This window comes from Macrotis lagotis, chromosome 7 (genome assembly GCF_037893015.1).
Source record: "Macrotis lagotis isolate mMagLag1 chromosome 7, bilby.v1.9.chrom.fasta, whole genome shotgun sequence".
In the NCBI taxonomy this organism is placed as follows: domain Eukaryota; kingdom Metazoa; phylum Chordata; class Mammalia; order Peramelemorphia; family Peramelidae; genus Macrotis; species Macrotis lagotis.
Window position 1 is genome coordinate 60714431 of NC_133664.1, and position 27827 is coordinate 60742257.

At 33.6% G+C, this 27827-nt stretch overlaps 1 protein-coding gene across 1 annotated transcript in view; it reads right to left on the bottom strand.

Moving 5' to 3' along the window:
- Positions 1 to 27827, bottom strand: part of DNAJC1 (DnaJ heat shock protein family (Hsp40) member C1) — a 243794-nt gene that overhangs the window by 136463 nt on the left and 79504 nt on the right. Inside the window, exons 2-5 of the mRNA XM_074192974.1 lie at positions 8150 to 8251; positions 7577 to 7623; positions 1548 to 1713; positions 449 to 546 (exon numbers count right to left, since the gene is read on the bottom strand). Coding sequence (XP_074049075.1) covers positions 449 to 546; positions 1548 to 1713; positions 7577 to 7623; positions 8150 to 8251 — 413 coding nt within the window. The remainder of the gene's footprint in view (positions 1 to 448; positions 547 to 1547; positions 1714 to 7576; positions 7624 to 8149; positions 8252 to 27827) is intronic.

The following is a 27827-nucleotide window of genomic DNA, read 5'->3' on the forward strand; positions in this document are numbered from 1 at the left end:
ACTTCAGAACTGAACAGCAATGACAGAATTTTTCCACTAATGCTCGATTTCTAGAGTTTGTTAAATCTGAGTCTGGCTGAACAGTAAGATAAAATACTTTGTAGTTTCACCATCAAACACTAAAATAATCTGTTTTCCATACAGGGGAAAAATAGATATGCAGCCCCCTTCTCCGAAGAATAGAAACTGTCCTACCTAAACAATTCCTGAAGCCACTTTTCTTAACCTCACTCACAAATGGGAAACAGACACAGACGTGTAATATTTTCCTGACCGTCGCCTCTCTATAAACAGAGCTGCACAGGCTGTCTTGAGGTATACAGAGACAAGCACTTATTATCAAGAGGCTGAACACTTAAAACATTGGGGCAGTTTCTTTTAAAACGGAAGCTGTGAAACATATCAAAGACATACTTTAAAATCACCAAGCATTTATTCGTGCTCCCACCTTTCGTGCTTCTCTAGAGCAGTAAGTTTCCCGTCATCAGCACTCTTCCCTCCTGTCTTTTTCTTCTTCTCTCTCTTTTTTTTGCTAAGCAGTTCATCCTTAACATATAAAGAATTACGGTTACAGGTTATCATTAACATGTACTCTCTGAATGTTCCTGGGACTCTTCTGTGAAGGGTAAACATTACAGAGGAGCATTTATGCAAATGCATGGAGGGTCCTACATGATTAAGTAAAATCATCTATCTTTAACAATAACTGTTGCCATGGTATCCAGTCCTTAAACACACATGAAGTCCGGCTCTGTCAGTCATGTGTATCTCCATAGCAATCAAAGTTTTCTAAGAAGAAAAAGCATTCAACTTGCCTTTTCTCATTCATCAAGTTTAATAATGTCGCTTCAACAAGATGGAGTAAACAAATGCTAATGCATGAATACTGTTTAACTATATTTCATTTTTTAGTACATAAATAAAAATCCATAGAAGACTATAACCAGATAGAAGGACACCAGACTAAATAGGAAATTAGTAACTTGCATGTGACTTTATACCAAATAGGTTCTGGAAGTTGTTAAATCATATTTAAAACAAATTGTGATTTATTTAGTTAAAAAACAAAAAAAAATTAAAATGTAGCATTCAGTGTGCTGTGACATAAGGAATGTCTAAAATCATATTTAAGGATTAAAATATAAATGATGGGACAAAATGTTTATTTCTGTGATCATGGTAAAATTAATGGAAATGATACATCCTTTCTAGCTTCTAATATATCATATCTCAAGACTTTGGGTGAATAGCAAATCTATAACTATAAATTAAAATACATTATTTTGAAATGATTATTTTTAATTATAAGGAATATAAGATTTCTTCTTGAATTCTTGATTCTGGAACATATCAAATATAATGAATTTTGAAAACAACATATTTAGGATACATATTCAAGTATTGGAAGCATACTGTCTCAAATGTTATTCCCACACATGCATACATACAGATACACACATGCACACACATATATAAATATACATATATACACATACACATATATTTGTTGAAGATTATAGATCATCTGATTTATTCCCAATACTTACCAACTGTTTTTCCAGGTAGATTGACCAAACCACAGCATAATGGCCCACTGTGAGAATAATGAACAAGAGTAATGCCAGCTCAGCATTGCTCATTTTTCTCACCCGCCTGTAGTAGAATACAGGCTGTCGCCAATCTGGTAATCCATTGATCAGAATATCATCATACCTATAGTATAGTAAATTGTAAGAGGCTTTCATGAGGAGTTCACAATTCAAACAACAACAATAACAAGATAAACAAAACATCAAATGTACCAGCATTTTAAAGGTGGTTAAGAATGACTCCAAAATCTATACAAATGACCTAGAGGTGAAAAACCAACATTATGTTCCTTCCTTCAGTTTTAGACAACAGTCAAAGCTTTACACCAACACAACATGCCATGGATTTAAACTCTGGCTTTAAAAAAGGTGCGAAGTCTTCTGCTCCTATAGCACCCCCAAATGATGGACTCACAGAATGACACCTGCACTAAATGAACCATATGTTCTACCTGTCTATCACAGTCAGTGATAAATCATACACTATAAAAGTGAATAACATAAGAATAAATTTTCTTGGGAAAAATAAGGGTTCTATTTATTATCACGAATCATTTATTAAAGTTAGAAATGTACTTTTAAATGGCTATTATTTTTCTTCTCTTTAATATTTTTATTTCTATAGGACTCAAGGGTTCAAGGTTGAAATACTAATTTGCATTATTTCAAAAATCTTTTTAACAACATAAAAGATTGCTTATAATGATAATTTAAATTTCTTTTAAAAAATTAAAAATTTCTAAACCACAGAAATATAATGGCAAATTTTCATTCATGTTCTTTTAATAAAATTGGATATTAAAAAAAATATATTTAAGTTAAAGCTGTTCATTTTTTACTGAAAGGGTAAATAACAAGACTTCTAAATACATTTAATGAAACTTTCTTGTTTCTGTTTTACATTGCAATTTGTGCTTTAAAGATTTAAATTCTTTTAATTTAAATTTACCTGCTAGACAAATACTTTAAAAATAAAGGAGAAACATCTAAAATGAAAAACACAAAATAGTCACATTCAAATACTGTATATTCAAGATACACAACCTGTTAATCTTAATTGAACACAACTCATTAAATATTCTAATCACACCATTTCCAGAATTAAATCTGCACTGAAAGGCCTAATTTGGTGCAACACATTGACCAAAATATTTTAATTAAAAATATTCTGAGTTAGTCGCAGGCCTAATTACAGGAATAGAAATAGGGCCTATATTGTCAGGCAGGTCAGTAGAACTCAGTAGTAGGTTTTTCTCAAGTAAATTGACCGATCTAGGAATAATAGCGCAGCTGCTAAACTGCCAGTCTTGACATGTAAATCAATTTAAATGCAACAACTGCAGTAGCTACTTTGATAGTTATTAAATTGATACCTTGGAGATGTGTTAAAAAAATAAAAACCACAAGATTTATTACAGGCAAACTTCTCCTTTTTAGTTGAAAAGCAATAATTTTATATGCAAAATATATTTTATTTAACAAATCTAGGAAAACTTGACTTTTAAATAAATCTGGATTATTAATAACACTGTCACATCAGAATGACCATTGTTCAAAGCAAAAGGCATTAATTAGTACTAGAGTTTTTACCAGGCAAATTGTTTAATGCACAAGAGTCTAACAAATTAAAATGTGGTTGTGTACTAGCGATTAAACAGAATCTGCTGATGTCAACATTTTCATCAATATTTAAAAATATCAAGAAGCATAAATTTTTTCACAAGATTTACTTTTTCATCTAAATGATTCATTTTAAAATCTTGTGATCATCTATTTTACCCCCCCCCAAAATTGCAGAGAAATGGATTGATAACAGAAATCTAAAAGGTATAAAAAAAACCTTCCAGTTGAATGAAGTGCAAGGAAGTGTTGTATCTTCTGTTTATTCTAAATAAATGTTCTAGATTACAGTTGTTGATTGGTAAAAAAAAAAAAAAATCTGGGTAAACGAAAGATCATTATTAGTAATCTCATATGCAACAATTTAATATAAAAGTAAATGCTGATTTAAAAAATTATTACAGTAATTTTTTAAATCCTGACATAGTATTTTAAACTGTGCTTGAAGAAAAACAATGCTGATAAAATTTCTAAGTGGTCAAATTTTTTTTTATCATATATTACATTGCAATACATACTAACAATATGTATTTGTCTTCACAGTATATAAATTCTTTTTAGTGCACAACCAAATTTCAGATAGCAGAATCTTCTACATTAAGCACACTAAACAGTACTAAGTATTTACTAGGCTACGTCTGCCTCTCTGAACAACAGCCTCTAAGGATTAAGTCTTAGAATCAATGCTCTATTGATTTTACTATCAATGAACATTATGGCTCACACGACTGGCCATTTTAAGGGAAGATAGCTTCTATTATAGCTTACTTTTTAGAATATATGTTGGTAAAAGATAAATCACTGCTTTCATTATAAAGCTCTGAAAAAAAAATAATGGAATCTTTCCCAAAACTGGCTCAGGCCAATGTTCCTCAAGTCATTTAGGAAGAAAAAAATGTGTTGGTGACATGATGCCAAATTTGAAATGTCACTGTATTAGGCTCTTATTTTAAAAACTTGTTTTTCATTGTTAGAATATTATACAATTAAATAATGAAATTTGTTTGCTGAATTAATTAAATGGAGAAGCCAATTGTTAGAAACTAAAGTCAGAAAAAGTATATTCAAGAAAAGATTCATGAATAAATCTCTTAAGATTATAATGAGAATTCCATTTGATTGCTTTTCCTAAAATCTACACAATAAATATCATGCTATAGTACAAATCCAGTGAGAATGGTGCCATGATTAAAAAACAAATTAATCGTCACTCCATGTGATATCCTGTAGTAATATAGAAATGACTGGAAAGCAAATTCAACTTCTAAAAAATAGCTTTTAGTATGAATAATATAATAGTTCTATATTAAAATGATGTTTGAAATATATAATAGCAATTTCAAAACCAAAATAAAAAAAATTCTTTACCAAAAGTTCTATATACTGGTGGGATAATCTAATTTTAATTTTTGACAATTTTCATCTAATTTTTAAAAACTGAATGATCCTAAATATAACTTAAATTTTGATTTCTCCATATTAAGAAGTTTTAATTTAGAGATTTTTAAAAAATCCTTTAGGTAATTCACATTTTGAAAGACGAGAAAAATCTGCTTCATTGGAAGTTTGAAGGACAATTAACATACTTAAAATAATTAATGGGATCTAACTTTCAAATTCACAAAAGACTCATTTGCTTTTTTAGAAAAACAATCTGATGTAATGTAATGTAATGTAAGTGGGTACAATGAGTTGTATTTTCCATATGATATATTTATTATGGTTCCTAAGTAAAGAAGAGGTGTACATTTTGTTTACCTCTAAACATTTCCTATAATCAAATTTACATTGACAGGGTAATAAGGTTCACAAAATCTACTAAATTCCCATGATTTTCTGTTTATTTTCTTAAAAAATCATAATTTTTTTATTTTCAGAAGTGAAAATTTGCCAATTATCACAAATATTGTGCACTGAAATAAAGTGATTAAACAATAAATTAACGACTTTCACTATCATGATGGCAGCAAATATATACGTATTTTAAAATCTAACAAATTTCATATGAAGACATATACACAACACATATGTATGTATTCATGTTCACAAACTGGTACTCATCTCAGCCAGTAGGTGATTATTTCAAATACCAATCAGGCACATTATTTTAAAGCACGACACAGGTAAAGCTGAATCTCAGAATTCCAGAAAGGCTAATCAATAAGTGAAATATAGAAAGTTTTATAAATTTAATATAAAAACTATGATTTTCTTTTGGTAGTTAAGGTCTAAAAATCATTTAAAAATATTTTATTTAGTTCACTGCTATTCCTTCTTTGAATTAAAAAAAACAAACACCAACTACACTATGCTTCTAGCCCTCTTTGAAAATACAATTACATATAAGAAAAATGAAATCTGAAGATTACCCAGAATATATTCTCTAAAATTGCTTTTTTTCCCCTAGGTACACAAGATTTTTCATTACTTATTGCCAAAGAATACTTAAAACAATGAAATGATTATATATCTGAAAGCAATCTTTTAAAATGTAAAGCAGACTGCGACTTTGTTTATAAGCAATTTCAGGCTTTAGCTAAATTTCAGGGGAGGCAGGTCTCTCCTGTCTCCTCAAACACTCACAGGTCACCAGTCCTTAGGCACGTGGCTTTCAAGGAGTGATTCTCAGCTTGATTAGTTAAGACTTTTGCCTCAAGGAAAACCAGTTACCAATGAGTTAGTTGTGCCTCAAGGGGTATAAATACTACATCTGTTTGTGTAACTGTCAGTTCCATTTTTCAACCTAGCCTCTAATACAAGTACAAGGGGAGACCAATTCTAAAAGAAGCCACAGTAGATGAGGATAAAACTCTATGGGCTCTACTCTAATTTGGATGAAGCACTTTCTAAGTAAGCAACAATATTTTCCTCATAAGATACCAGTAATATCAGGAATTAAATGAAAACATAATAATAATAATAATGATGATGATGATGATGATGATGATGATGATGATGATGATGATAATACAACAAAATTTACTACCCTAATGGTAAAACAATTTTTTCCATTAAAATTTTTTTCAATGATAATACCTTAAGGCAACTCCAAAAAGGAGAGAGAGAGAGAGAGAGAGAGAGAAAGAGAGAGAGAGAGCGAGTGAGTTTCAGGTAAAACCTAAAACTAATAATGTTAGAAAACTGAATAAAATTCTTTCTATCAGAACTTCTTACTCATGAGACAAATGTAAGAGCTCGTTTGGAGAACCTAATCTACAAAATACATATAAAATTACCCAAACTCTCATTTTCCCACTTCTACAACTCTTTCAACACATAGTATTATTGCAAAGCAGAGGAATCTTTGCTAAGGCATGAGGCTAATGTCACCACTCCTTATAAAGCAAAGGGCTATAAGAGAAGATTCTGAATTTCAGTTTCACAAACTGACAAAATGAGGTATTCAAATGATTTTGAAACAAATACCTTAGGAAACACATTTCTAAAATTTCTCAAAGAGAAATGTAGAGCTTCACACTCATTTATCTTGTCTATTAAGTATATTAATGTTTTCAATGACAGTTATGGTTCATTAGGTTGTTTTTAACACCACAACTCTAAACTTCTAATCTCTGCATTTAAAAATCCCAACCTTCTAAATCTGACCATGAACTAGTTTCTGTGTAAGGTGAGGCAGAGACCACAAATATGGAGGTGAAAGGGATCTCGTAGTCTCAGGTACCCTATTAGCATTTGTGAAAGTAGTACGACCTTGTCTCCCTCTCAGCCACACTCCCAAACCAGGAAATGTAGTAGTTTTGGGCAGTATTTTTCTATTTTAGGGAATGTATGTGTATGAGGTAGTGTGAGACATGTATGAGAAAGATGGAATAAAGAGGAAAAAAACCAGACAATTGGCAGATCTTATGTACAAGTTTGTTTTCCAACATGAGATAGAGAGATTAGGCTTGCTATTTTTTGAATAAAACAAAACTTATGATCAAAAGAGGTCAAAATACTAACTATTAAGAAGGGAGTCTCCACGTAAACAACAAGTAGGAATTACTTTCAATCTACAGGCAAACATAGATAGTTGTTTAATGTAGCTATGGGGTTTTTATTTCCCAAGGCAAAGAAGCAAATGACTAAAATCTTATTTAATGAAGCCACAACTTGCAAACTTAATGACACATGATGTATTGATATAACTAGGTGAACTAATGAACTCCATTCCAAATGGAATACTGTTTCCAAAATGGAATACTGTTTCTGTATAATGTACTGCTATTTAAAATTGAAAATAATTCACTAACCATAAAAGTATATATAGTACACAATTTAATTGACTTTATATGGTCTTATTTATTTTTACACCGGCTACATGGGAATTTAAAAAGTTAAATTTAAAGGTAGAAATAAAAACTCACCTCTGCCTTCGTTCATCATCCTTTAAAACTTCATAAATAGCCACCAACTAAAACAGAAGCATTACTTTAAGGTAAAAATATTCCCAACTACAAGAAATCACTAGCGAGAACAAAGATGATAGCTTACAAATACAGACACACACACATATGAATTAGAGAAGAGCCTTGACTAAGAGTAATATTTGGCTTTACTATGAGTGTCACGTTGGACATCAGAAAAGACTTAAATTAAAAGAAATCCTCTGCTGTACCTTTTTAAAGTAACATGCTGAATGCATTTTCTAAAATAAAATATGACATAATAAGATAGTAAATATTGTAAGAGTTCTATCCCTCAGATGGACAATGGATGCCCTTTCTGAATGACAGAGGTTAAAAAATGAATTCATTTCAAGCATGGAATGCACAAAAAGATAACTACCTTTTCTTTTCCAAATATTTGGATTCAAAAATACACATTCTAAATGTAAATCATATTTTATTACATCTATATATACACACACAGACATAAATAGAAATTTATTTTATTACGTGCCACAAAATATGGAGTTGTAAACAACAGATGTCACTTACTTGTCTAAACTGAGTTTCTGCGTTTTCATCTTTATTCTTGTCTGGGTGCAGAGTCAGTGAGAGCTTACGGTAGGCTTTTCGGATGTCTGCAGATGAAGCATCCTAAAGGGGGAAAAAAACACAAAGCAAACTTTGTCAGAAACAGAAATTCCCAGAACCTTGTTAAGATCTGAGAAGACGGCCAACCAAGTGCAGGACCTGAGGCGATGTAATTTGAGCAATCAGCCTAACAACCAGGCTATGCAAGCGGCCTGACCCACATGACTGAACAATCATTCAATCTAATTTGGCTCTCCTCTTAACTTCTTTCATTACCATATAGTCATTACAAGAAGACAGTATTTGCCAAAACTTTTCAAACACTTGCCTTCTTAAAATTAACCAATAAATCTTTTTCAGTAATTAAGAGATCAAAAAAGAGACAACTTAAGAATTAATATAGCTGTGTGCCTTCAGAGAAAGTCTTCATTCATTTCTGATTCTCATGGTCAACGGTTGAATCCAAGGCCTTGCCATATGCTATTTCCTCCATATTATTTACATTCAAGTCACTATCTCAAAACAGCTCCCTGAATCTGAAGATCACACATCAAAAAGTATCTCAACTTGGATTTAATTTAAATCAAATGTAACTATCAGTGATTATACAGCCTCTCATATTGCCTCACTCCGAAGGATGTTTTCAATAGCCAAATTTGTGTAGCATAGATTACAGTAATAAATTGACTTATTTCTTGTGCATAAATATAATTTTGTAATATTCAAAACTTAATACTCAATGAGCAAAGAGGGCTTTTAAGCAAAGAAAGAATTAAAATTGATCTGTTTCCCTGTGTGCATGTGTCTGTAAATTAAACTGTGCTATTCTATACAGCTCAAGCTTGGTTACCCAACAAGAACAAAAGACACATATTGTCATGATGATGCTAAAACTACTATAATTTAATCAGAAAATATCAATCATGTTTAGCAATGTATTCAAGTTAGGAAAAATTGATAAATCTGGCTGTTTAATTTTTATTTCTTTTATACCTGGATATTTGTTCAAAATATCAAAACTTGTTTTCTAAAACTAATTTTAATGTGAAGGTCAAAAACAATCTGACTGAAAAATTGGGCTTCAAGATTGAATAGATGTTAGAGAAACAGGATAAGGGGGGAAGATAATTAAAGGGACACTATAATTAGCCTCTTAAATTTCTAATCCAAACCATTATTTTCATTATCAGTCTTCTGGGTTTTTTCATGAATTGTTGTAATAAAGGAATAAAAAGTAGGGAATTAGTTTTGGTTGTATGATAAATAAGATTTTGTGTAAAATTTTTTCAAATGTTTTCAGTCATCACAAAGATATACCTCACTTTATGTAACCCACATTCTCAATAGCTGTGTGAGTTGCTCTTCTGTACATTTAAAACCATAAATCAGTACTTTATAAGAATTGATCATTTAATTGGAATCTATGGTAAACCCTTTTGTGCAGTGAAGGAACCTTTTGTGATGTAAATACCTCCTCTGTAATTTTCTGTTTTAATTTAAAGTTGCTATATTGAGTTTAAGGCATAGCTATATACTATAAACACCAACTATATAGCCCATTCTAAATAGTAAGATCACAGTTTTCATGCACACGAGTAATGTTTCTGATCTTGAGCTGTAATGTTTAAGTATGCATATTATATTGCACAATTAAATTTAAAAGGTACACCAAATGGTAAGCTGAACAACAAAAATAGAGACTCTGAAAGTAACCACTCCCAAGCCAAAAACAAATTAAAATTTCTTGTCTGCACAAAAAAGAAAATTCAAACTTTTGAGCTAATTCATAGAATTACAAATAATAAATATATAATTATAAAAATTATTTGAATATTTAGGGGAGGATATACAAGTAGAAAATTAGTACTTCATACCATGAAAAAACAAAAATGATTATGGTACAATTGTTTAAAAGAAGTATTCTAACTGAACTTTGTTATATTCTCTCTTCCATTGGTTACTCTAGTGCCTTTTCATTTAATAATAATGTGATGATCCCTACCTGAACTTACCTTAGTTTTGATAGTCTAAAATATTTTAACTTCAATTCAGAGAAATATTTACTATATATCAGGTAAGTCCACAGTATTGAAGCAAGTATTAGAAGAGACACAAAGTTTAGATTGACACAGTGCCCTCCCCTATCTAGTTGTGGTAGATAGAAAAAAAAGCACTATAATAAAATTCTGATACATTAACAACGTACCCCAAAATTTCATGTACTGGATGAACAGGATCATAGTCTCCTAATCAGAAGGAACTTAAGCAGCCATGATGTACAACCCACCACCAGAAAATTCCACCTGCAGCACAGCCAACAAGTGGGCATCTGGCCTGGCTTTAAAATGGCCAGGGAAGGCAGACCCCTAACTGCTGAGACAAGCAGGATAAGCAAGCGAACATTGCTTCCTTGAGATCCCAGCTACGTGGTGGCAAAGAAGAGACCAGAACAGAGCAGTTGCTCCCTTCAATACCTTCATATTGAAACTGGGGAGGATAAGACACTGGATAGGTACAATATAAATACAAAGAAATGAGGGGGGCACTAAAAAACTAGGGGAATCATTATAGACATCTTGATTGTGAAGGCGGTATTTGGGCTATGCTTGAAAGGGAGTGATGGTGCCAGGAGATGAAGGAAGGTCAAGAGAGATGCCATGCCAAGCCCAGTAGGAAAGCCTGGCAAAGGCAGGGGAGGAAATGGCAGGGAGGTGGGTGTGGTAAGGGGAGTAATGGGCAATCAAGCTGGAAAATCAGGGTGAATGTAAACTGTGAAAGACTATTTGTAATTTTACCCTGGAGATTTTAGAAGGGACTGAAGGCTTGTGAGCGGCAGGGGAGTGATGTAATCAGACTGCATCGTGGAGGCCAGCACCGCTATTCTGGTTTCCTTTCTTCCAGTCCAAATTCGGAGTCTCTTAAACAGTCAGTTCAATATCAATGCTGTTCTCTACTCTGGAATCCGCTGTCCCCTTATCCTAATCTCACTAATGCTTTGTCAAACCCCAAACCTGGATTACTCCCATCACCCACCTCTTTTGGTCCTCCTTACATGCTGCAAAATAGAGTTCAAATAAGTTTCTGTCATCTGATCTCAACGTGGTTCTCACTGCGGCAACATGCTCCTATCCTTCTCTAACTGATTTTCTTTCACACTTTTCCAAGATATTCTTTCAAAACTTCCCTTCTCTCCTCAATCCTACAACATGACCCCACTCTCCTCAGTCTTTCTGTAGAGGACCTTGTTTCACATGTTAGAGATAGTTATCATAAACTTCCTTTTCTTCCCTATTCTGGAAAATGAATTTTCTTGACATTAGATCCCATAATTTCTCATCAAGGCCTTGATTCTATTCCCTGCTATCCCCTTTGACATACCATCCCCATAATTACCCTGATCTAAGTTTTCATTTTCCCCTATCTTTTGATTCATTTCACATTGCCTACAAATATACTTTAGTCTCCCTTCACTTAAAAGAAAACAAACACTTTTTATTTGGCCCTACCATTTCTTCAAGCTCCCAATCATCCTCATCTCTCCTCACAAATTCTTAGAAAAAGTTATCTCTCCCATTATGTCTAATTCCATTCCTGCTTCTTTCTCACCTCCTTTCAATATGATTTCTCAATTTATCACTCAAGTAAAACTGCTCATTTCAAAGTTGCCAATATTTTCCTAACTGCCAAATCGAATGGCTTTTTTTCTCAATTATCATCTAAATGGACATTGCTGCAGCATTTGATACTTCTGATCACTGTCTTCCTAGATATTCTTTTCTCTCTGGATGATGGTGACTGATTTCCCTCTTGATTTTCCTCCTCTCAGTCTGAATGATTTTTTTCCCTTCTCCTTTGCTGGATCATCTTCATCGCCTGCCCTCCAGGTGGAAGTGTTCCCCTCAGTCAAACAGGGTGTGCAGGTTCAGATTTAAGGTACAAATCTAGGGAGTGTCGACTTCTGAAACTGAAGCCATTACAAATCAGCAAAAAATGAACCAGATTAATCAATCAAGTGCAGGAGAAATTGACTTTAAGAGATGGCTTGTCAGTCAGTGTGTTACTGTACTTCCCTAAAAAAAAGAAAATGATTAAAATAAAATGTAGCTGGGAGTAAATGAATTGTAATATTGAAAACTGTGAAATCATTTCTAAGTATAAGGATCATGACTCTTGAAAGCAAGGACTCGTTTTTGCTTTTGTTGTTGTAGTATCACCATGTTTTTTCCTTACTTTATTTCAGATTACTTATGACTACAAACTATGCTCCAATCAAGGAACCATTCCCCCCACAAATCTCCTGAGTTTTGCTACCTTGATATCTCTTACCATTCCCAAAGCCAGGAATGCCTTAAAACACCATCTCCACCTATTGAAATCTCATCGACACAATTAAGCCTAGATGAAAAATCATGTGTTAAGTCTTCTCTTATCCTCTCAGACAAAATTAATCCCTTTCTTTCAGTGAACTCTCACAGATCTTAGGGACCTTTTGCTCATGACATAGCATCTAAGTGTTTAAAGGAAAATCTAAGCAAATTAAATGGAAAAAGAGGCAATAATCTTATAAGAACTGGGGATATCATTTTGCCCCTTTTAGGTCTAGACAAATCTAACAAAAATATAAGAAAGAATTTAAGAATTTTAGAAAACAAATTGAGAAAATAAAAAATGAAAAAAGAATTCACAACAGAACAAAAAATAATTTTAAACTGTTTTGCCTAATTTTATGCCAAGAAAATATTTTAAATGAAATAAATATTTGAGTATAAATACAAAATACTGAGCTTAACTGAAAAATAAGTAGAAAATTAATATAATCCAATTTCATAGCAAAACCGACAAGTCAGAAATGAACTCCTAGGAGGGGAAAAACTTTCTTTTTTAAAAAATTTTATTTATTTATTTAAGACATTGAGTTAAGTGATTTGCCCAAGGTCATACAACTAGGCAATTATTAAGTATTTGAGGCTGAATTTGAACTCAAGTCCTCCTGATTCCAGTTCTGGTGCTCTATCCATCTGGCTGCCCCATGCCCCAACTTTCAATAAAAACTGCTAAGAAAAATGGAAAGCAGGGCTGGAAGAAATTAAATTTTGACCATATCACATATTGTATATATCATAAGTTTCCCAAAAATATAAACCTGGAAGTGCAAAAAGTCTTTTTTTTTGTTTTTTTTCCCCAAGGCAATTGGTATTAAATGAATATCAAATATCTGAAGCTGGGTTTGAACTCAGGTCCTCCTGACTCCTGGGCCAGTCTGGAGCTGCCCCCAAATTATATTTTTAAAAGACTAAAAAAAATCATAATTAAGCTCTCCATTTGTACAAGCTTGGTGCCAAGCACTTTCCAACTTCATCTCCCTGGGTCCTCACAAGGGAGTAGGTGCTATAATCATGCCCATTTTACAGAGAAGTTTGAAAGAGACTAGAGGCATATCTGTCTAAAAGAATGAATGGAAATCATCCACAAAGGTATCACTGACATGATCTGAAAACTAACTGGATGTGGAACTGAGGAAAAATGAAAAATAAAAGATAACTACAAAGCTGGTTGACCAGAGGCAGTGGTGTCCTCAAGAAAAGCTGAGAAACCTGAAAGACGAGTTTAAGGAGGAAAATACTTCTTCCACTTGAATTTGAAGTTGGATCACTTGGGTTCAAATCTGAGATTTTCTATTTATGACCAATGTGACCCCCATATGCCATTTACCTACCCATAAAATAGAGGGGCTGGTCTCAAGGATCTATAAAGCCTCATTTATGTTGAGCTGGAGGTATGAAAAAGGCACCTCCCAATAGGGATAAACAGAAGGCACATTGGAGTTCAAGACTGTTTTCAGACTGGATGTTTAGATTCAGCAATCATCTATCACAAAAGACATTTGATTTTCTTTTTTTATGTAAATTTATTTAAGGCAATGGCATTAAGAGACTTGCCCAAGGTCACACAACTAGGCAATTATTAAGTGTCTGAGCTGCATCTGAACTCACAAGTCCTCCTGACTTCAGGGCTGGTGCTCTATCCACTGCACCACCTAGCTGCCTTGAGGACATTTTCATGAATTTGTATAGAGAGAAAGCAACAGGCTTCAGTCCAGAAACTTGGGGTTTACCCTCAGTTAGGAAATAGGGCACAGATGATGAGGGAGTTTACAAAAGAAACAAAGCTGTGATCAGATAAGGAGGAGAAGCAGCAGAGAACAAAACAATAAATACAACAGACAGACAGTAGTCAACCTGCTTAAATGCTTCAGAAAAGTAAAAAGGATCCAGGCTGAGAAATGGCCATTAGATTGAATGAATAAGAGATAAGGCAAATGGTGGAATTGGAAGAGAGTTTGTCACACAGGTGAGTAATAGTTAAAGAGTTAAAAACTGTTTTGACTAATTTTATGTCAAGAAAACATTTTAAATGAAATAAATATTTGAGTATAAATACAAACTACTGAGATTAATTGAAAAATGAATTCTTTTTCTCAAATCACTTTCTTAATCTCTTATCTAACATCTATCCTCTATGCTCTGTCAACTACAGCAGCTTCCTGGTATGGATTTCTTTGGTCCATTTCTAGTTACTGTGAGTTTGGGAGAAGGGTCTGAATTTAAACAAAACATCTCCTTAAGTTATCTTGCAAGACACTTTTACTGATCTCTCATATCCCGTCTCACTAAGGCTGTTCCAAATCATTTTTCCATCGAGTTCCCAAATTTACCCCATTCATACTCAGCACATGAATTGAACCTCTTTTTAACATTTTTTTACTGAGAAGGCTGAGTTCACCCCACTCCTTCAATCTCCTTTTATTTTTCCACCCTTCCTTAGTGTTACTGGTCAGTCACAGAGGTTATAGAGGCATTCCATTTTTGCTTAAATAAACTTCTTCACCTGTACCCTTCATCTTCTCCTGTTTCCTGCTCCTTGATCCTATTACATTAACCACTCCCTCCCTCCTCCAATATATCTTTATTCTTTCTGTCTCTAACAGGTCTTTTCCTCTCAGTCAGCCAACAAACCTGCTCACATCTCACTTGCCCTTTAAAATAAACAGTTTTTCCTTCACTATCACCACCACATGATCAAGCTATCAATCTTCCACCTCTCTTCATTGACAAATTTCTAAAAAAATATATTCTACATTCACTACCTTCACTGCCTCATCACTCATTTACTCAATAAACTTTTTTTTCCAGTATGGTTGCCATTCTTACCACCCTATAGAAACTAGTGACTTCAAGGTCATTATGACCTACTTGTCAAAATCAATGGTTGTTTTTCAATTATGATGAAACGAGAAGCTAATAGGACACGGATCTTCCAAATAAACTAGGGGGAAAACTGACAATGGAGAAATACAACAAAGTCAAGAATAGGAAAAATGAACGTCCCAAAGAAGGTAATTCTTATAAAAATAACTGAAAACTTGCTCTTAGCATTAATATCTCTAGCCCTGCTCCCATTCACTTCAGGATGACTGTATTTTTAAGCACGGATATTTGCACTTGTACCTATTTGGCTCTAAGGCCCAGAATTAAACCTGGTCTGAAGTTTCAGAAGTAGAAAAGGGGCAATAGAGGAGGATTCTGGAGAGTTGGGGGGGGATGTAACTACAAGGTGGTTCCTTGGAGTTTTACAGTGGAAGCTGTCTCAATGGCTGTTCTCAACCCCTCCAAATACAGAAGCTCAAGAAGACCAAAAGAAAAAAATGGATGAGGCCAGACCACCCAGGATTGGACATACAGAAGGGGAAGGGCATTTGAAAAAAAGCAGAACAAGGACAACATTGAAGAAGAAATAGAATAATTGGTAATAGAGATAAAAGTTGAGGAGAAATGAACAAACATTCAAAGAAATAATAGCCTTCACAATAAATATTTGAGTCAAACTCCCCAAGGAATGTGAAGATAGTACTACAATGAATTCTATGAAGCTCCCTTTAATGACAATGTAGTGACTCCAAGAATGGCCAGCATGACACAGTATCTGGCAGAGATTAATAAAAGAGAGTAGAATTAGACTGCAAAATATATGGACAGAAAGAAAATTAAAGTTAAAAGATCAAAAGACTACATGACTGGCAGTTTATAGGAGAGCATGGCAAATAAGGAAAATTAACCTGAAGGTAGGATTTGAAAATTTAGTCCAAGGATTACATGTTTTCTAGAAAAATAAGTCCTGAATATCATATTCAAAAAAATGAAATAGGAAAATTGCTTAGAAATACAAGAAAAAATGATATCAGATGAATACATAGAAAATCAATGAAAAGAAAACCAAAACATTGTAGTTAAACTCCAGTATTATAACATCAAACAAAAATTTTCAGGTGCAGAGGGGAAAAACCTTTCACATTTCAAGGAGAATAAATCAAAATAGTCTTAAGAATAATTAATAATTATTTCAAGAAATCAAAGGAAAATTTGGAACATGTTCCAAATGCAAGTATGCTAGGTTGATGTAAAAAAAAAAATTGTAAAGCTGAGCCGTGTACCAAAGAACATAGCTAAATGTTCAGCAAAAGGAAAGAGGCTGACACATAACCAAGATCAAAAGAAATGTAAATTTTTTAAAAAAGAAGCCATTCCCCAATCGACAAATTGGTCAAAGGATATTTTTGGCAATTTACAGATGAGGAAATCAAAGCAATCTATAGTCATATGAAAAACTGCTCTAAATCATTAATAATTAGAGAAATGCAAATTAAAGCATCTCTAAGGTACCACCTCACACCTCTCAGACTGGCCAATATGACCAGAAAGGACAATGATCAATATTGGAAGGGATGTGGGAAATCTGGGACACTAATACATTGTTGGTGAAGCTGTGAACTCATCCAACATTTCTGGAGAGCAATTTGGAATTACGCCCAAAGGGCAACAAAAATGTACCCTTTCATCCAACTATACCACTATTGGGCCTATACCCTGAAGAGAGTATAAAAAAGGGTAAAAACATGAATTGTACAAAAATATTCATAGCAGCTCTGTTTGTGGTGGCAAAGAATTGGAAATTGAGGGAATGTCCATCAATTGGAGAATGGTTTAATAAACTGTGGTATATGTATGTCATGGAACACTATTGTTCTATTAGAAACCAGGAGAGACCAGAATTCAAGGAAGCCTGGAGGAATTTGCATGAACTGATGCTGAGTGAGATGAGCAGAACTAGAAGAACACTGTACACCCTAACAGCAACACGGAGGTGATGGGGCTAGGTCGCTCAGTGGATAGAGCACTGGCCTTGGAGTCAGGAGTACCTGAGTTCAAATATGGCCTCAGACACTTAATAAATTACCTAGCTGTGTGGCCTTGGCAAATCCACTTAATCCCTTTGCCTTGCAAAAAAAAAAAAAACAACCCTAAAAACAAAACAAAAAAAAACATGGAGGTGATGATCAATCTTAATGGCTTGCTCATTCCAAAAGTGCAACAATCAAGTACAATTTTGGGGGGGGGGTTATGTATCTTATTATATAATTTTGCTATCTCTTATACTTCATTTTTCTATCTTAAGGATATGATTTCTTTCTTATCACATTCAACTTGGATCAATGTATACCATGGAAACAGTGTAAAGACTAACAGACTGCCTTCTGTGGGGGGTGGGGGGAGGAAAGCAAGATTAGGGGAAAAATTGTAAAATTCAAAATAAATAATTAAAAAAAGGAAAGAGGTTGAAAGGAATGGTTTATCTATCAGTTCTATGGAGTGGGGAGAAGTTTATGACCAAACTAGATAGGGAACATTATAAAATGCAAAATGAATAATTTTGAATACAGTAAATTAAAAAGTTTTCTCACAAATAAAATCAATGCAAGATTAGGACAGTAGACAGACTGGGAAACAATTTCCGAATTAGGATTTATTTTAATATAGAGAACTGAGTCAAATGTATAAGAATACAAGTCATTCTCCAATTGATAAATGGATATGAACAGGTAGTTTTCAGATGAAGAAATTAAATCTAATCTATAATCATATGAAAAAATGCCCTGAATCATTACTGATTAGAGAAATGCAAATTAAAACAGCTCTGAGCTACCACCTCACACCTATCAGAGTGGCTAAAATGATAAAAAAGGAAAATGCTCAATGTTGGAAGGAATGTGGGAAAACTGGGACACTGATGTACTGTTGGTGGATTTGTAAACTGATCCAACCTTTCTGGAAAACAATTTGGGATTATACTCAAAGAGCAGTTAACTGTTCATACCCTTTGAGACAGCAATATTACAACTAGATCTGTATCCCAATAAAAAAGGGGAGGAGACCTACATGTACAAAAATATTCATAGTGACAAAAAATAAAAATTTGTAGTGACATAGAATAAAAATTTGAGAGGATGTCCATCAATTGGGTAATGGCTGAACAAATTATGGTATATGAATGGGAAGGAGTGCTATTGTTTTGTAAAAAATTATGAGTAGATGGACTTCAGAAAAGCCTGGAAAGACTTGCATGAACTGATACAGAGTGAAGTAAGCAGAACTAGGAGAACATTGTATACATTAATAGCAACATTGTGTGATGATCCACTAAGATGGACTTTGCTCTTTTCAGCAGTTCAGAGATCAACGACAATTCTAAAAGACTTGTGTTAGAAAATGCCATCTACATCCAGAGAAAAAACTATGGAGTCTGAAGGCAGAGCAAAGCATACTATTTTTCACGTTTATAAAACTTGGGTTTTTTCCTTTCTCTTGTTTTTATTTTCCCTGTAGTTCTGATTCTTCTTTCATAACATGACTAATATGAAATGTTAAACTTAATTGCTTATGTATAATCTATATCCGATTATTCATTGTCATAGGAAGGGGGGAGGGAAGAGAAGGAAGTAGAAAAATGTGGAACTCAAAAGTTTATAAAAAGATGAATGTTGAAAATATCTTTCCATGTAACTGGAAAAAATAAGATAAATTAACATGAATAAGATAAATTAGCATAAAAAACTAAAGGAAAGAAGTTGAATCAAGAGAACCTAAAAATGAGTAGAGTATTCAACATGAAAAATGACCAAAGCAGGAAAAATTTAATCTTTGTTATTTAGCAATTAAAGACTAAGAAAGAAATGCTTTAATAGGGCTGAAGGACATCATACATATTAAGTAGTGGAGTATATTAATATTTTTTAAAAACTTGCATATTATCTAAGAGATTGAGACAGGAAAGAGAACATTCAGGTTATAAGGGGCAAAAATATGAGAAAATTTGGAAAAAAATAAATTCATTAATATTTCACTGGTAAAGAAAAATCTTAAATAGTAAATTAAGAGTTTAAGCAGTAGGATAATAATGAAAAATTCCACTCAGGCACAGAAAAGAGAGTAGAACCTGGAAGTGGATGATTAAAAAGAAGGATGTGATAAAAATTTATTCAAAACTCAAGAGGAGAGGTGGGTAAAGAGCTTTCAATTTTCCTCCCCGCAATTAGGGTGGTAGGACCTTAAGGCCTGGCCATTGGAAGGCAGATCCACAGGGGAAGAGTACAAAAGGAAGATTACCATCATTAGAAGAAAAGAACACTAATACTACCATCACAAAAAAAAAATTCCTTAGAGATGCTAGTGGTTAGGAAGAGATCTTGAAATGAGTGTTGAGGGGTAGGTGGGGTGAACTCTTCAGGGCGTCATTTAGTACTCATTTCCACAGAATAGCTAGCTGTGGTTTTGTAGGGTTTTTTTTTAGTTTTTTTGCAAGGCAATGGGGTTAAGCGGCTTGCCCAAGGCCACACAGCTAAGTAATTATTAAGTGTCTGAGGCTGGATTTGAACTTAGGTACTCCTGACTCCAGAGCTGGTGCTCTATCCATTGTGCCACCTAGCTGCCCCAAAATAACTATTTCAATGAAACTTTATTTATGTACACTGAAATGTTCATTTAATTTTCATGAAATGTCACTCTTCAATCCCGCCCCCCAACCACTTAAAAATGTAAAACAAAAACAAAAACAAAAACCATTCTTAGAGAGTGGACTGTACAACAATAAGTAGCAGCCTGGAATTGACTAGCTGAGGTTATGTATGTTAGGTTATTCATGTATGCAGAGATTGCTCTAAATCTAGGGGAAGTCTTACATGAATTGATGTAAAGGACAACCATGTAAAACAATTTAAATGTGAAGAACAACCATAATTAAGATAATGTTGCAAAATTATAACGACAAGTTTGGATCCAGAGAAGAGAAAGGCCTGACATCAGCTGTGGTGGATTGTCTTGGGTTGGTAGTTAGAAAAATCTGAGTTTAAATTCTGACTCAGTTAATGTGTGACCTTAAGTAAAATAACCTCTCCTTGCCTCAGTTTCCTCATTAGTAAAATGGAGGTGTTGTGAGGATCAAGTGACATAGGATATGTAAAGTGTTTTGCAAACCTTAAAGGGCAATTCAATGCTAGCTATTTAACTTCCTTTAGCAGAGGTGAAGAACTAAATTCAGTTTTGCTGAAATGTTTTTTAAAAATTCTTTTTTTAAACGAAACTATCACTGAAAGATGATCATATCAACTACATTTTAAAATTCAAAAATAAAAATTAGGGGCAGAGAATTAGGTGCTACACTTTTATGTGAACTGAGAAAGGGAAGAAACTAGAGGGAAGGAATCTCTTACAATAAAGATTAAATCAAAGACTTTCGGATTGGGCAGGGCAGTGAGCAAACAGGGTCAGATTAAAGTAAAAAAAATGCTGATAAAATGTACTTAATAATAGAAGAAAACTGTCCCACATCTCAGAGCACATGTGTCCAACCCTCGGCCAGATCAAAGGGTGGTGAGGCCTAGAGGAGCTAAAAGGTAGGATACCCTGGACTTGGAATTTAAGAACCTTTGCCTGGGGCACTGAAAGGATGCATAACTTGGCCAAGGTCAGCCACCAAGGCAGAGGCCCAACTTGAATGGAACTCTTTCTAATCCCTCTACTCATTGAAACACAACTGATACAGTCAAGGAGATAAATAGGGAAATAAAATGAAATAGATAAGGACTGAAAAGCATGACATCTACTTTTTTAAAAGAAGAGATACATAAATCACCCACAAAATGCTTGTAACAGAATTAGTAGACTAATTTTTTTTAGATCAAGGACATAAAAAAAGATCAATAAGAGAGAAAAATGCAGTTGAAGAAATTGTTGGAAAACAAACTGTTGACGGACCTGTGGTATCTTCTGAATGGAAATAAGGAATAAATGTAAATAATAAAAGCATAATTAGGAACAAGGATACAAAGCTATTCTAAAAAAACAAAGACTGAGGTAAATTACCCAACTCATTTTATGAGACAATAAAGCCCTAACATTCAAATAAGGTGGTTAAGAAGCCGAGAAAGAGTGATAGACCAATTTCACAAACAAATGCTAATAAAAACATTTTAAATAAGGTCTTAAAAGAAGACAACAGCAATATATATTTTCTCTTGGTGACTTCATCGGTTCAGCTGGACTTCATTCTCCTTACTAAGCAGACAACACATCTTTCTCTTGACCTCCATCCTAAGTATTCTCAAGGGCCCACACTGAATCTCTCCGAGGCATCTCAAGCTCCATGTCCAAAACAGAATGCATTACTCTTACTCTTAAAACTGACTCTTGTGAATTTTCTTGTCTAACAGTGGTGCCACCACCCTTTAAGTCACCCAAGTTGGTAAGGTCAGAGTACCCCTGATCCTTCCCTCTTCCTCAACCTGGGTATCCGCTCAATTATCAAGCCTCATAATCCTTTCTACACCATACCCTAGAGTTCTCTCCTGTTCCTCACTCAGCCACCCCCATTATCCTTCTTAACCAACACATTACAACAGTCCCCACTTTTGTCTCCTCCCCACAAGTCATTCCCCCTCTCTAGTCCTTCCTTCCTCTAAAGTACCAGAGTGACTTTCCTGAAGCACAGGTTTAATCATGTCACTCTCCTGATCAATAAACTCCAGTGGCTACCTGTTGCTTCTATAATTAAGTACAAACTCCTCTGGCTGTTACTTAAAGTCATCAAAAACCTTATTCCAATGAAATTTTCTTTTATATATTACTATCTTGTATTTATCCTCTGAACCTGAGCAGAAAAACATGGAAAAAAAGAGAAAGTTCAAGAAATTTTTCATGACATGGGGTTTGTCACCTTTCCATGAAGGAGATATCTAATTGATGTTAACCCCATCTTATCTACACAAAAATATTAATATAGTGAAAAGATAATTAGGTCATGGTAGAGCAAGAAAGCAAGGTATAAACACTGCTTTCTTAGTATACAAAGGTAAGACTATCTGTTTCCAGAAGTTGATATAATTTACCAGATAACTTACATAGGGATTTGACATATTTCCTATGAATTTGGATTAGAAATAACAAAGATCCATTTTCAATTATAACTTTCCATTTTAAATAAATTATACTACTTAGTATACACTGACATTTCACCTTTTTCCCTTGAAACAAATACAATCTTCTCAGAATGTCAAGGTAACAATTTTACTATTCTATCACTATTTGAATAATTTTAATTAAATAACAGAACTCAAATGATTAATTTCTACTGCCTTTATGGCAACAGTATTTTTCTTATTCTTAATAATCTTATTCAGGTAAGGAGGTCACTACTTTAAAGGATTAAATCTTAGTAAAGGAGTGAGAATTCAAACATTACACATGGGCAAAAATAGACTTTAATTATAATTTGATGGTCAAAGGATATGCCCACAGAAACATATATTTAACAATACATAAAATAAACAGACTATAAAGTAAAATATAAATGCCTATTTGTTAGTAAGAATAATGATAAGAATAAAGTTCAAAGTAACTTTGGTTAAAAATAAAAAAAGAAAGCTTCAGTATTCCCAAAAAGAAAAACAGCATGTTCCGTGGATATTAACTGTGGTAGATTTTGTACTGAAATAATTTTTCACATTTTATTTTTCAAAAACTGTAAACAAAATAATGCTGATAAATGAGGAATTTTCCTTCTCTTACATTTTTAAAATGCATTCTCATAGTTGATAATAAATTAAAAGTGTATGGTTGGCAGTTGGAATGAAATGTTAGATATAATATTACTCTCAAAAAGGTCCTTAGCCTCCATTAAAAGAAAATCTGCAGTTAGAGATGGGTACATCCCACCTCTTTGTATATTCGAATGAAATTATAGACAAAACATCCCACTCACTTTTTTTCTTCTTCTAGGAAGGCAAAAAATGTCAAACACTCAAAGTATTATAGACCTAATGTTTATATGCAAAGCAATCCTTTGGCAAAGGAAAAACCTCTCTATGAGTGAATTATAATTTTAAAAAGCATAAAGAATGTGTTTTCTCATTCAAAATACAACATATTTATTAATTCTTTATTTTTGCTATGCAAGTTATAAAAAGAACAATCACTGTGTAGAATTTTCTATTCCTGTAATTTAATGTCTAGTTATGCAATTTAAAAAAACTGTATTTAAGATTTGAAATTTCTCACAAATAATCCTGGGAGAAAGATGGAGAGAAATATACTGAGAGGAAAACCAAAATGCTCTCGGCATATTATGATTTATAGGTCAAGGCATCTGCACCTCTACTTCTAGTAACAGAAAAGAATTAGTTTATATACCCACATAATTTTATAGCTCCATTCCCCCTATATCCTGTCTATCTGTAAAAAAGCTTCAATGCAAAGAACAAAAATAGTACAGATGGGAATTCAGATAGTTTTTAATAATTCAGTTAAACATATGTGTATGTACATTCAAATGCGGGCATTTAGAAAAAAACTTTAATCTACATTTAAAGAACAAAAAAACCCATTTCCACCCACAAAGCAACAAATAAAATGAAAAATGTACACTTATCCATTTCGTATCACTTTTCAAGAAAGTATAAAATAAATTCCATGTTATTTTTAAAACTGCCCTGCCTTGTCTGTACTTCCTGAACTTGTTTCTGTTCTCTTCTGTGCATTAAAAATATTTAAATTGTTCTTATTTAATTGGCATGAAGACTGCTAACCTCTACCCTCATCCCAATTAAAAACTGAGAGAAAGAAAAGAGGAAAAAAAAAACCCTTGTATCAAGTATAGTCAAGCAAAACAAATCCACATAGTGGCCATGTCCAAAAACATATGGGTGGATGGATGGAATGGGCGTCAGATGAACTTCATGAATCAGACAATGGACAGTTGAAAACCCACAGAAACTCACACATAGTTTGGAGCATAAATCCATCACTCTCATCCCAGGGATCCAAGTGAAGTTTGGGGGAAGGGATAGTTAAAAGAGAGGATAATTCTCTGAGGAGGGAAGTTAAAAGGATAATAAGTCTTGATTATAAAGAGCAGGAGAGTTAAAAAAAGAATTAAATTCAAAGAGTTTTCCTATCAACTTGGGGAAAACTGAACGGGGTTTGAATATGATGGAATGTTATTCTTCCATAAGAAATAACAAAAGACACAATCCAGATAAATTTAGGAAATATGATGCCAATTGAAGTAACCAGAACCAGGAGGGCAATTTATTTAAGAACAACAGTGAAAATAAAAATAACTTTTAAAGATTTAAGAAGTCAGATCAAAGCAATGACCAATGATGTCTCCAGATGACCCATAATGAAGCATGTTATCTGTTTTCTGATGGAGAAGTGTTGGATTCAAGGTGCGGAAAGAGCAATACGTTATTTGTCATGGACACTCCATGGATATGTTCTGCTGGAATAACTGCTGTTTTTAATTAGATGGGGAATAGAAGGTCATAACAGTGATGCCAAAAAAAGAAGGTCATTGAAACATTTTTAATGCATAGAAAAAGTACATTCATAAAGAAATACAGACAAACAGGACAGTTTTGAAGATAACACATGGAATGTATTATATACTCAAAAATAAGTGATATGGAAGAGACTTCATGTAAAATTCTCTTTACATTCTGCTCTCTATATGGAAATATTAGTGTCTTCTTGAGTAAATTCAGAGTTAAAAAAAAGAAAATTTTAATTATAAAAAGAAATAGGGGTAGCTAGGTGGCGCAATGAAGAGAGCACTGGCCCTGGAGTCAGGAGGACCTAAGTTCAAATTTTGCCTCAGACACTTAAATGATTGCCTAGCTGTGTGACCCCGTGCAAGTCACTTAACCCCACTGCCTTAAACAATTTTTTTAAAAAGAGGAATAATCTGTCATTGTCTATTCCTTTATCCACTTCTCATTTTTTTTCAGTAACTACATACTACATTATCTCATTTTACTTTTCTTCTAATTTAGTGTAGATTTTGATCTTTGTATTAAAAGAAATGGGGATTTGACTTTACAAAGACAAAATATTCAGAAGCAACTTGCAAATTGGTAGACAATTATTTCCTTTCTATTAATATATTCTTAATTTGATTTTATTATATTGGTTAGTATATTTATTAAGTGTTTCATGACTCTTATTTAGCAGAGTACTTATGATGTGTAGGTGACAAGTTGCTGTGAAAACTCCAAGATTTTGGCAATTTTTGTTTTTTTTAATCCATAGTCATATCCTACACAAATTTACATACAACATACACACGTGTATAGACACATATATATTTATATAGAACATATATGTATATATGTTCTTTCTGAGAGGCAATATAGTAAAGTGGAAAGAATGCTGAACTCAAGTTCAAGTCCTATTTCTAAAATTGACAAGCTGTATAACTACGAACAAGTCATTTAATTTCATTGGACCTCAATGTGCTTATAAAAATGGATATATTAATTATGATTAATGTTTAAAATAATATATAAATACATAATAATTTATGGATTCGAATCAGGAATTCCAGCAACTAGAATTTTGACTCCCTGAAGTTGAGGAATTAAAAAGACTTCATCACTTTCTCTTATCCTTTCCAAAGGCTTCACTTGGTTGGTAGATTCTTCTCCATATTACAAGTGGTATTCCAAGCACCTTTAATAGGAAGTAAGCAAAGGAAACTCATATCACAAGCCTTACATGTTTAAAAAAAAAAGAGATTTATTTTAAAATATCCTTTATAACTGTCTAGGGGCTATAGGCCTCCAAATCTATATGCAGATAAGGACAATAGTATGGCAGGCCCAAAGATGGCTTCCCAACCCTGCCCTGTTGTTTAAGAAAATTCCTATCTCTGACATGTGTTAGACATACTCCCTCCTTTGGGTGGTTCTAAGATGGTGAAAGGACAAACAAGGTGTTATCCAGCTGCTTCTACTTGGGTCTCTGAGCACAGTAAATGGTCAAGGAATGAGAATATGGTTTAGAAATATTTCTTTATTTATTCAAGACTAGCTAACAAAGGGGATGGATATAGAAGGCTTATTCAAGGTATTCCGAAGACACTGGACCAAGTAGATTGTAGTCTATGAAGTTATGGGGTGGGTGAGGGGAGAGGACCTTCTTGACCAATAGAGGAAAGGACAAATTAAAATAAAAAGTAAGGAAGGATGAATATTTATAGAGTACATGCCAATTATTTACCAAGTGTTAGGAGACTGACCTTGGGTTATTCTCTGAAGTGAAGAATGGAAGGCTTCAGACATGTGCTTTTTTCCCCCTTGGGGAGAATGGGGGGGATGGGGTAATAAACTTCTAATACACAAAGATCCTAACTGGGAAAGAAAAGCTTTACTTATTAATATAGCTATGTATAATGTATGCACATTTTTCTACTGATAGCAATACTGATTCATTAACATTGTTCAGAACGACAAAGAATACGAAATTCTAAAAAGTGTAGTTCAATAAAAGGAATAGGGAGCTTTAGGGACCAGACATCATGAAAAGCATCATGGAAGTTAAAGTTTTGTTGGATCTGACATGGTACTTTATAGAACTGCTCTAGCACCAAGACATTGCGTGACATTACATGTTGTACTTGATAGATTCTTAATGAAGTCACTGATTATTAAATTTGATTTAATTGGGGAGTTTTACTGAGTTCTTCAATGAATTTCTCTAACTCTTCACCCTTTTCAATAAATATTTATGCACAAGCTGTGATGACTTTATGATGACTTTTTTTAAATAAATGTCTATGATAATGTTTGTCCTTTGTTCTCTAACACCAAGACATCAAAGAGGTGATGTCATGACAAGTACATGAATTGGGTTTGAGTAAGGGGGAGGGGCTGTGATAAATCACCAGCCTCACTTTCTCTTCCAGAGCCATCTGGGTCCAGTGGCCAGATAAGAATAGGGATGACTGGAGAGGGACCTAGATGTGAGGCAATCACGGTTAAGTGACTTACCCAAGGTCAAACAGACAGTAAGTGTCAAGAGTCTGGATTCAAACTCCAGCCCTCCTGACTCCAAGGCCAGTGCTCTATTCACCACAACACCTATATGCCATATCCTCCTCCTCATCATCATCATCAAATGCTTATAATAAACACTGAAATACAGATGACCAAAGTGTCCCATGAAATGAGATTTCTTGTTGCATTTAAACATATGGTAAAAACAACTCTTTCATTTACCTGTCTCTCAAGGAGAACCTGGAAGTCACAAATTTGTTCTGATTTTCTGGTTTGTTTATAGAAATAGTGTCAAATTATATGGTTCAGTTCATCCAGTTATATATCAAGTTGTGGGTCACTAGATTAGAACCTCACATTTAAATTATTGCCATTTAAGTTAATATTTATAATGGTCCCCAAACTATAATTCTTGCCATT